Source organism: Bufo gargarizans, chromosome 6, assembly GCF_014858855.1.
Source record: "Bufo gargarizans isolate SCDJY-AF-19 chromosome 6, ASM1485885v1, whole genome shotgun sequence".
NCBI lineage: Eukaryota > Metazoa > Chordata > Amphibia > Anura > Bufonidae > Bufo > Bufo gargarizans.
In genome coordinates, this window is record NC_058085.1 from 326,341,903 (window position 1) to 326,354,043 (window position 12,141).

At 43.5% G+C, this 12,141-nt stretch overlaps 1 protein-coding gene across 1 annotated transcript in view; it reads left to right on the top strand.

The window, feature by feature from the left end:
- Positions 1–7,731, top strand: part of LOC122942304 (steroid 17-alpha-hydroxylase/17,20 lyase) — a 55,333-nt gene extending 47,602 nt beyond the window's left edge. The window contains exon 8 of the mRNA XM_044299842.1: positions 7,333–7,731. Within this exon, the coding sequence (XP_044155777.1) occupies positions 7,333–7,610 (278 nt within the window). The 3' untranslated portion in view covers positions 7,611–7,731. The remainder of the gene's footprint in view (positions 1–7,332) is intronic.
- Positions 7,732–12,141: the final 4,410 nt, after the last annotated feature.

Consider the following 12,141-nt stretch of genomic DNA (forward strand, 5'->3'; position numbering starts at 1 on the left):
CTGCAGGGTGAAAGGTCAACCCCAGAGAACGATGGTCTCTTCAACCTTGTCCCTTGGTTGTATCACTTCTGATGCAACCAACCCTCTGAATGGGAATCTATAAAAGTTCCATATGTTTTGCTTCATACACAGGGAATTGTAAGGGTTATTTTTCACGAGCAGGAATTGGTATAAAAAGTTAAATATCACCCACCTGCAACTTTCCAGTCCCACTGCTTCAACCCCTCTGCTCTGGTCCCCAGTGGTCCTGCAGGCATGACATCATGTGTGGCATCCAAACACTGGCCTCAACGGTGCATGGGGTAGGGTGCTTAAAGGGGTGCAGGTTATTTATTTTATGCCATTGCCTACTCTTAGCAAAATTTTTAAAAACTCTGGATAACCCCTTTATGTCTGGTATACATTTCAAAATTCAGAAAGTAACATGTTTGGGGCAGCCAGGCGTTTCCATGTTAAGATCTACAGGAATGAGGTCTCCCAGGATATTGCTTGGATATGCCACCAGTGTCAGATAGGTGCAGGTCCCAAAATTGGGAACCGCACCTATCATTACAATGGGACCCCCAAAGCAAAGGAGAGTGTACCATGCATGTGCGGTATGCTCTCCATTCACTTCTATTGGAGTTTCTATAAGGGCTGGGCGATTGCGCTCGGCTACTTCCAAAATTCCCCTAGAAGTCAATGGAGGGTGCACTGTGCAAGTGTGGCCCCCAGTCCATTCACCTCTATGGAAGTTCTGGAAATAGCCTAGCCGATGCTTGGCTATTTTCAGCACTCCCATACAAGTGAATGAAGGCTGGCTGAGCCCAATTCTCTCGGACCCGCACCTCTCTGACATTGGTGGCATATTTTAGGCAATATGCAACCAATATCTTGTACAAACCCCTTTAACCACTACAGGACCGCCGCACGCAGGATCGCGTCTTTGCGGCGGCCCTGTTATTCCTCCTGGACGTGCCAGCGCATCCTGTCACGAGACGCGAGATTTCGGGCAGAGCCGGCCCGCGCATGCGCATTGCGGGCCGGCAAAAGTTAAAGAAGTATTTCGTCACCAGCCTGCCAGCCATTGATCAGCGCTGGCAGGCTGGTGATTTTCAAAAAAAATATAAAGGTGTTAAATGGCTTCTGTGCTCCTCTGCTGGTCCTTTTCGTCGGTTGGTCCCAGCAGAGGAGCACAGTTCACAGTGAGTACACCAAACAGCACACTTAGCCCCCAGATCACCCCAATTAACCCCTTGATCGCCCCTGTCAATCACCTAGTGAAAGGGGAAAAAAGTGATCAGTGTAAACTGTCCCTTTTTTTTTTTTTTTTTTTTTTTTTTTTACTAGTATTGATAGTTAGGTTTAGGATAGTTTAGGCCCCTTTGTTAGGCAATTAGCGTCGATTAGCGCCCAGCCCACCTCACCGCAGTCACTGATTCGCTGATTAGCGTATTGCTAATCAGCATTGGTACTTTTATAGTATCTGTAAGTGATCACAACTGATCACAGTCAGATCTATAATAGTATTAGTGTCACCTTAGCTCGCCCTCCACCGAAAACGCAGTGTTTGCCCGATCAGGCCTGATCGGTCGCCCACACGTGCGTTCGCCCACGCCCGCCCTGCCGCAGTGACCAAATTTTTTTTTTTTTTTATCACTGCGCAATCACGTTACAAGCGCTGCGGCGATAAAAAAAAATCAGTTTTGATATTTTTTTATCAATCGCAGCGGCCTCCGGTACTTTGCTAGCCTCCCATCTGTAAGACAGGCTTGCTTTTTTTTCTTGGGTAGTCTCAGGGAATATCCCCTAAATTTAGTTGTCCAAATGGCAAATAAGGGGTATTCTTCTGAAGAGGCCTACAGGCTTCTAACCCAGTCGGATGAGGAATGGGAACCCTCATCTGACGAATTGAGCGGGTCAGAATACGAACCTGTAGAAAGCAGTGGCAGTCTGACCCAAAGTTCGGACGAGGAGGTTGAGGTCCCTAATACCACCAGGCGTACCCGGCCCCGTGTTGCTAGACCACAGGTTGCGCAGAATCTGCTTCAAGGGCAGCAGAGTGGGGCTGGCGCTGTCGGATTACGTGGTGAGGCATACACCAGCAGCGCAGCCCATCCTGGACCTAGTACCAGCACTGCCGTACAACATGGTGAAGTGGCGAGCACCAGAAGGGCAGTTGAAGCTGGTACGGTGGCACATGCATTAGTTCCCCCGTCGCAGCCACCGCACAGACAGGCCCGTAGAGCCCCTAGAGTCCCTGAGGTGCTGGCAAATCCTGATTGGCAGTCCCCAACTTCAGCCGCACCAGTAGTTCCCCCTTTCACCAACCAGTCTGGAGTTCGGGTTGAGACAGCTCAGATCAGATCGGCACTGGGGTTTTTTGAGCTGTTCTTGACTGCGGAGCTGTTGGACTTAGTCGTGGCAGAAACAAATCGATATGCCACTCAATTTATAGCCGCCAACCAACCCAGAAAGCTTTTATGCCCAGTCTTTCCGGTGGAAACCCGTCCAAGTTTCCAAAATTAAAACTTTTCTGGGCCTTCTCCTCAACATGGGCCTGACAAAAAAGCATGAATTGCGGTCATATTGGTCCACGAACCCAATTCATCACATGCCCATGTTCTCTGCTGCCATGTCCAGGACACGATTTGAGACCATCCTGCGTTTCCTGAACTTTAGTGACAACAGCACCTCTCATCCCAGAGGACACCCAGCTTTTGACCGGCTCCACAAAATTCGGCCCCTCATAGACCACTTTAACACCAAATTTGCAGATTTGTATAATCCTGAGCAAAACATCTGCGTAGACGAGTCCCTTATACATTTTACCGGGCGCCTTGGCTTCAAACAATACATCCCAAGCAAGCGCGCCCGGTATGGGGTCAAATTGTATAAGCTCTCTGAAAGGGCCACAGGCTATACGCACAAATTTCGTGTCTATGAGGGTAAAGATCAGACCCTGGAGCCGGTCGGTTGCCCTGACTACCTGGGGAGCAGTGGGAAGACAGTCTGGGACTCGGTGTCACCCTTATTTGGCAAGGGGTACCATCTTTATGTGGACAATTTCTACACAAGTGTGCCCCTCTTCAGGCATTTGTTCCTAGAACAGATTGGCTGCTGTGACACCGCGCGACCTAGTCGCCGGGGCGTCCCTCAACGGCTCGTTACGGGCTGCCTTGTGTAACCAAGAACTGCTTGCGGTGAAATGGAGAGACAAGCGTGACGTTTACATGCTCTCCTCCATTCACATAGACACGACAATCCAAATTGAACGAGCAACCAGAGTCATTGAAAAGCCCCTCTGTGTCCACGACTATAATTCGCTCATGGGAGGGGTGGACTTCAATGACCAGATGTTGGCTCCCTATTTACTTTCCCGCAGAACCAGATGCTGGTATAAGAAGGTGTCTGTATATTTGATTCAATTGGCTGTATATAATAGTTTTGTTCTCTACAGTAAGGCTGGGAGAACAAGATCCTTCCTCAAATTTCAGGAAGAGATCATAGAGAACCTCCTGTATCCAGGAGGTTCCGTGGCCCCAACCACCAGTGTAGTGAGCAGTCTACACGAGCGACATTTCCCCTGTGTCGTTGCTGGTACCTCAAACCAACCGCCACCCCGAAAAAAAATGTTGTGTCTGTAGCAGGAGTGGAATAAGGCGTGACACCCGCTATTTCTGTCCTGACTGCCCTGACCACCCTGCCCTATGCTTAGGGGAGTGTTTCCGGAGGTACCACACACAGGTACACTTGGCATAGGGATTGCATCTCACAGGACAGGCACACAGGGCTATTAGGGCCCATTCACACAGAGCTGCTGCAAACCTCTCCTTTCACCTGGGACAAAGTGCATAATGTACTTTGCCACATCTCTGGGCGATTTTCGCTTTGCACATTGTCCCATGGGGAAGGAGAGGTTTGTCCTATAAAAGGTAAAAAAAGCAAAAAAAAATAAAAAATCACCGGTAAGCAAAAAAGTTAATGTTCTGTTTCCAAAGTTCATAAAAGTTAATGTTCTGTTCAAATGTTATTATAAAGTTCATGTTATGTTATACATTTATTGCGCTGTGGCCTGTTTTTTTTATTTATTTTTTGGCCGAGATTTTTTCATCCACATTGATCGACGCGAATGAAGAAATCTGTGCCGTTCATTTTTTCTTTCAGCCCAGAGGCTGAACGGGAAAAAAAAATCTCATTACCTGTATGCTCAATATAAGGAGAATAGCAGAAACTCCTAATGCTGGCCATACATGTAATGATTGCGGAGACCCTCAAATGCCAGGGCCGTACAAACACCACACAAATGACACCATTTTGGAAAGAAGACACCCTAAGGTCTTCGCTGATGGGCATAGTGAGTTCATAGAAGTTTTTATTTTTTGTCACAAGTTAGCGGAAAATGATTTTTTTTTTTATTTGATTTTTTTTCTTACAAAGTCTCATATTCCACTAACTTGTGACAAAAAATAAAAAACTTCCATGAACTCACTATGCCCATCACGAAATACCTTGGGGTGTCTTCTTTCCAAAATGGGGTCACATGTGGGGTATTTATACTGCCCTGGCTTTTTAGGGGCCCTAAAGCGTGAGAAGAAGTCTGGGATCCAAATGTCTAAAAATGCCCCCCTAAAAGGAATTTGGGCCCCTTTGCGCATCTAGGCTGCAAAAAAGCGTCACACATCTGGTATCGCCGTACTCAGGAGAAGTTGGGCAATGTGTTTTGGGGTGTCATTTTACATATACCCATGCTGGGTGAGATAAATATCTTGGTCAAATGCCAACTTTGTATAAAAAAAAATGGGAAAAGTTGTCTTTTGCCGAGATATTTCTCTCACCCAGCATGGGTATATGTAAAATGACACCCCAAAACATATTCCCCAACTTCTCCTGAGTACGGCGATACCACATGTGTGACACTTTTTTGCAGCCTAGGTGGGCAAAGGGGCCCACGTTCCAAAGAGCACCTTTCGGATTTCACCGGCCATTTTTTACAGATTTTGATTTCAAACTACTTTGCACGCATTTGGGCCCCTAAAATGCCAGGGCAGTATAACTACCCCACAAGTGACCCCATTTTGGAAATAAGACACCCCAAGGTATTCCGTGAGGGGCATGGCAAGTTCCTAGAATTTATTTTTTTTGTCACAAGTTAGCGGAAAATGTTTTTTTTTTTTTTTCTTACAAAGTCTCATATTCCACTAACTTGTGACAAAAAATAAAAACTTCCATGAACTCACTATGCCCATCACGAAATACCTTGGAGTGTCTTCTTTCCAAAATGGGGTCACTTGTGGGGTAGTTATACTGCCCTGGCATTTTAGGGGCCCAAATGCGTGCAAAGTAGTTTGAAATCAAAATCTGTAAAAAATGGCCGGTGAAATCCGAAAGGTGCTCTTTGGAACGTGGGCCCCTTTGCCCACCTAGGCTGCAAAAAAGTGTCACACATGTGGTATCGCCGTACTCAGGAGAAGTTGGGGAATATGTTTTGGGGTGTCATTTTACATATACCCATGCTGGGTGAGAGAAATATCTCGGCAAAAGACAACTTTTCCCATTTTTTTTTTTATACAAAGTTGGCATTTGACCAGGATATTTATCTCACCCAGCATGGGTATATGTAAAATGACACCCCAAAACACATTCCCCAACTTCTCCTGAGTACGGAGATACCACATGTGACACTTTTTTGCAGCCTAGGTGGGCAAAGGGGCCCACATTCCAAAGAGCACCTTTTGGATTTCGCCGGCCATTTTTTACAGATTTTGATTTCAAACTACTTTGCACGCATTTGGGCCCCTAAAATGCCAGGGCAGTATAACTACCGCACAAGTGACCCCATTTTGAAAAGAAGACACCCCAAGGTATTTCATGATGGGCATAGTGAGTTCATGGAAGTTTTTATTTTTTGTCACAAGTTAGTGGAATATGAGACTTTGTAAGGAAAAAAAAGAAAAGAAAAAAATTCATCATTTTCCGCTAACTTGTGACAAAAAATAAAAAGTTCTATGAACTCACTATGCCCATCAGCGAATACCTTAGGGTGTCTACTTTCCAAAATGGGGTTATTTGTGGGGTTTTTCTACTGTCTGGGCATTGTAGAACCTCAGGAAACATGACAGGTGCTCAAAAAGTCAGAGCTGCTTCAAAAAGCGGAAATTCACATTTTTGTACCATAGTTTGTAAACGCTATAACTTTTACCCAAACCATTTTTTTTTATCCAAACATTTTTTTTTATCAAAGACATGTAGAACAATAAATTTAGCTAAAAATTTATATATGGATGTCGTTTTTTTTTTAAAAAAAATTTACAACTGAAAGTGAAAAATGTTACTTTTTTGCAAAACTTTAGTTAAATTTCGATTAATAACAAAAAAAGTAAAAATGTCAGCAGCAATGAAATACCACCAAATGAAAGCACTATTAGTGAGAAGAAAAGGAGGTAAAATTCATTTGGGTGGTAAGTTGCATGACCGAGCAATAAACGGTGAAAGTAGTGTAGTGCAGAAGTGTAAAAAGTGGCCTGGTCATTAAGGGTGTTTCAGCTAGGGGGGCTGAAGTGGTTAACAGGTGCTTCCTGTACATTGGTGGAAGTTGTGTCCTGAATATAGATATCTTTTGGCTGGCTACAGACATTTAGTTGACACCAGTCTCTATTTACTCCCCCATACACGCCCACGCGTAGCAATGGCGAAAGGGTAATAAGCCGTTTCCTGGCATTTCTAGCAGTGGTCTGTGGTAATTCAACTTGTTCGATCCTTATCTTCCTGGACACCTGTCATTGGGAGTCTCTTTACTGCAGCATAGACAACAGTGGGTTTAGCTAAATTTCATCTGTCTACTCATAACAGGTGCATATAATCTATAGACTTTGTCATTCTGTGTTTTTTTTTTTTTCAATTTGTCCACAACAATTTTGTCAGATTTTTGGCTCAGTTTTCCAGAATCACAAAACAATTAATTTGTGGTATCGGTAGCCTCTGGTTTTCTTGGTAGACTATTATTACATTGGCCATAATACAGTACTTGGGAAGGAACCATTTTCTTTTTCTTACTTTGTAAACAAATGTTATTTTTGAGCCTATGAATCCTAGGCCCCCATACACATTTATGTATTGTCAGCCAAGCCGCCTGGCATTGGCTTTCACCTCTATCATCCCTGAAAACACATATGCACTTAGCCAACCAGAGTTTGTATTATGTGTGTGGGACAGTCGGAGGAGATAGCTGTCGGTTGAATGATTGTTCGGCTGAAAGCTATTGAAAATGTGTGAACATCATCCTCAACGCTATACTATTATATAGTATTCCAGTTCATATAGTCACACTATGTTACTATTTATGTATTACAGATCGCTTCATAGATGAAAATGGACACCGTATGTATTCGCCAAGCCAAAGTTACCTACCATTTGGTGCAGGCATTCGAGTATGCCTTGGAGAAGCCCTGGCCAAGATGGAAGTCTTTCTTTTTCTCTCCTGGATCTTGCAAAGGTTCACTCTGGAGATCCCTGAGGGAGATTCTTTGCCAGACCTGGAGGGGAAGTTTGGGGTTGTGCTTCAGGTGAAACCATTCAAGGTGACAGCAAAGCTGAGAGATGTCTGGAAGGACATTGACATCACTACATAAACCATGCACACTGCAATACGTGGGGATCTCAGAGTACTTAAGAGTAATATATTAGTCAGGCCATGTGCGGGTTAATCTGTTTTTACTATGTAGTACCACAATAGTCTCTCACTGTCATGTCAGGCAGTGGGGGTCTATGCATTAATGGTATGGGCACCTGGCACTACGGTACAATGCAGATAGCGGGAAGGCTTTATTACATTACAGAAAATATAATTTGTAAATAGATTTTTTTTTTTTTTTTTTGCGTTGGCGGCTACTATGCTACTAAAAACATCAATTATCACTGAACTGGAAATGCAGTACATGTAAAAAGCACAAAATTCAAAGATAGACGTAAACACACACTATACACTTAAAGGTCCGCAAAAACATTCTACATTTTTCAAAGCAACACCTGAATATTTTTGTAATTGCATGTAATAAAAAATGTAGTATAGCCACTGAGTTATTCAATAAAGTATACATGTATAGCTCCACCTGCTGTTTGTTATTTATCCTTATTTCTCTGTCCACCTTGTTGAGGTATACGCACATGCTCAGTTCCATCCATTAAGTGCCACCAGCCATGTCTGCTGTTAAAAAGAGAGCTGCAGCAGAAACGACGCATCCCCTGAGCTGTGATAGGGAGAATAGACGCACCACCTGAGCTGTGATGGGGAGAGAGCTGAAGCAGGAAGGATGGGGAGGTCTCTGCATCCATATGAGGTACAAGTGCAACGGGTGCCTCCCCCCCACAGCCCCTCCTATCGCGTGTCCCAGGTGTAGGAAATGCAGAGTAGCATGTTGCGGCCTAAAATGTCTTTGTGTGTCACGGTGCTCCTACCTGGATACCGCTGGACCCCAGGCTTTGGCTCCGAAGCAATAGATAGGTGGAATATTTAAGGAATAAGAGAATAACTGGAGTCCAGACCTTGAGATGAAGTTCAATGGCAGCTTTACTTTGAATAAACGGTCTCCAAAACGGTTTACAGGCTTTGTCTTGGTTCCAGCAGGCTTTAGCATGAAAGTGGCAGGCAAATTCAACTCTGCTATATCTCTGTTTCTCTCTGGCTCTGCTGTACTGACAGGCTGGCTGTATAACTCGGCCTCTTCTTGATGCTGCACTTCACTCTGTAGTCTGACTTATCTTCAGCCGAGGAACTAATCTCCTGGCTCTTGAGGCTTTAGGCTTTTGCCTCCATGGCCAGCAGAGCTTAGGGTGCACACCCTTGCCCTAGCTGGGGGTGAACTCTACTAACCCTAACCCCCACCCTTCCTTCAGGAAATAGGACTCCAGGTGGGGGGGTTAGAATGGAATGGTAAGTTCCATTCTACCCAGGTATGGCTCTGCCGTGTTTGTTGCCACCTGCTGGTGAACCAGGCATATTACATGAACATAACAGTTGCAAACGAATTAGGAATGCACAGTGTATAGGACCTGGACAAAAATGCATAAGATGACATGAGGTTAGACCAATAAAGACAGTAGTAGGAGTGGGGTGTTACACAAGGCTGATTCTAACGTTGTTAGAAAGAGACATGTACTATATGATGTCTGATTTTCATTTTTTACATTTATCATGGGATAATCTCTTTAATTGCTAATATAAGTACTTGTCAGTGTCATCTAACAGGCAATCACATCAATGAAACTTCGCTTGGAGCTGGGAGGTGACTCCACTCCCAAACCTCTTCTACATGTGTACAGCAAATCATACAGAGACTTAGACACAAACCGTGAAATCTTGGGATGTATGATCCACTATGGTAGTACTTCAGCTCCTGCTGAGTTTAGCATGAGAAGTAAAAAGCTATATGGTGTCCTGTAATGTACCTTCTGTTGCTGTTACACCTACCATATGTAACACACAGCTTACCACTAATATACCATACTGTGCCGAATTATAAATGCCCTTTAGTATAGTCCCAAATAATAGGCCATACACTGGCAAAATACTACATTTCTGCAAATAATATTTTGCTTTGTTCCCACCATTAGAGTTGAGCGAACCTGAACTGTAAAGTTCGGGTTCGTACCGAACTTTAGGATTTTTGGACCCCGGACACGAACATTTCCATAAAAGTTCGGGTTCGGTGCTTTTTGAAAGGCTGCAGAGCAGCCAATAAACAAGCGGTTAACTGTCTGACCTTAGAAGCAATCACAGCCATGCCTACTAATGGCATGGCTGTGATTGGCCAGAGCAGCATGTGACCCAGGCTCTATATAAGCTTGAGTCATGTAGCGCTGCACGTCACTCTGCTGTGCTTGGTGAAGGGAGAGGATGCTGCTGGACTTGTGATTTCAGGGAGAGAATAGGAGAGAATCTAACTCGGCGATCTACAGAGAAATAGTTGTGTGGGTGCAGGGCACAATCGTTTTACCCTGCCCTGAGCCCATTGACCAAAAAAAAAAAAAAACTTTAATAATTCTGTTAGTTAGGTTGTTGGCGGCGGTGGCCATTTTATGCAAGCTCAGTGCACCAGCACTGCATCTGAGCTTTTGGGACATTGCAAATCACCATTTTTTTGGGCAAACTTTAACATCTTGATTAGTCAGTATGCAATTTAAGCTAGAAATACACCCATTATTTTCTGGGGTTTGAAAAACACACTTTTATTTTCAAAAAACAGTATTTTCCAGATCTGCAAGTGTTAAATTCAAGTTTAATATATACAGCTCTTATATTCTGTTACAAAAAAAACAAACACTTTTTTGGCAATCTACAACATCTTGATTAGTCAGTGTGCAGTTTAAGCTAGAAATACACCCATCATTTTCTGGGGTTTGAAAAACACACTTTTTTTTTTACAAAAAACACTATTTTCAGGCCTTGGATCATCAGCACATGTGAAATTACAGGCTTATATACTGCTGTCAAATTTAGTTGTTAAACAAACACTTGTTTGGACACAAAAAATTTAGTTGGCAGCCTTTGATGCAGATGTCATTGTGAGATACACCCTTAATACATTTGGGTTACATTCAGAGATTTTAAATACCGCTATTTGGTGCACTAATATTGAATTCAGGCCTACACTGGTTCAGGCCCTGTGAGATACATCCTCTACATACAGGGGTTTGATTCAGGAATTTGAAATACATCCATTTTGTGCAAATAAATATTTAATTTAGGCCTACACTGGTTCATGCCCTGTGAGATACTCCCTCTACATACAGGGGTTTGATTCAGGCATTTGAAATACAGCCATTTGGTGCACCAGTATTGAATTCAGACCTTACACTGGTTCAGGCCGTGTGAGATACACCCTCTACATACAGGGGTTTGATGCAGGCATTTGAAATGCATCCATTTTGTGCAAAGAAATATTTAATTTAGGCCTACACTGGTTCATGCCCTATGAGATACTCCCTCTACATACAGGGGTTTGATTCAGGAATTTGAAATACAGCCATTTGAAATACATCCATTTTGTGCAAAAATATATTTAATTTAGGCCTACACTGGTTCATGCCCTGTGAGATACTCCCTCTACATACAGGGGTTTAATTCAGGCATTTGAAATACCGCCATTTGGTGCACCAATATTGAATTCAGGCCGTGTGAGATACACCCTCTACATACAGGGGTTGGATTTAGGCATTTGAAATACAGCCATTTTGTGCAAATAAATATTTCATTTAGGCCTACACTGGTTCAGGCCCTGTGAGATACCCCCTCTACATACAGGGGTTTGATTCAGGCATTTGAAATACATCCATTTTGTGCAAAAATATATTTAATTTCGGCCTACACTGGTTCATGCCCTGTGAGATAATCCCTCTACATACAGGGGTTTAATTCAGGCATTTGAAATACCACCATTTGGTGCACCAATATTGAATTCAGGCCTACACTGGTTCAGGCCATGTGAGATACACCCTCTATATACAGGGGATGGATTAAGGCATTTCAAATACAGCCATTTTGTGCAAAGAAATATTTCATTTAGGCCTACACTGGTTCAGGCCCTGTGAGATACTCCCTCTACATACAGGGGTTTGATTCAGGCATTTGAAATACCGCCATTTGGTGCACCAATATTGAATTCAGGCCTACACTGGTTCAGGCCGTGTGAGATACACACTCTACATACAGGGGTTTGATGCAGGCGTTTGAAATGCATCCATTTTGTGCAAAGAAATATTTAATTTAGGCCTACACTGGTTCATGCCCTGTAAGATACTCCCTCTACATACAGGGGTTTGATGTAGGCATTTGAAATACATCCATTTTGTGCAAAAATATATTTATTTAGGCCTACACTGGTTCATGCCCTGTGAGATACTCCCTCTACATACAGGGGTTTGATTCAGGCATTTGAAATACCGCCATTTGGTGCACCAATATTGAATTCAGGCCTACACTAGTTCAGGCCGTGTGAGATACACCCTCTACATACAGGGGTTGGATTTAGGCATTTGAAATACAGCCATTTTGTGCAAAGAAATATTTCATTTAGGCCTACACTGGTTCAGGCCCTGTGAGATACCCCCTCTACATACAGGGGTTTGATTCAGGAATTTGAAATACATCCATTATGTGGAAAT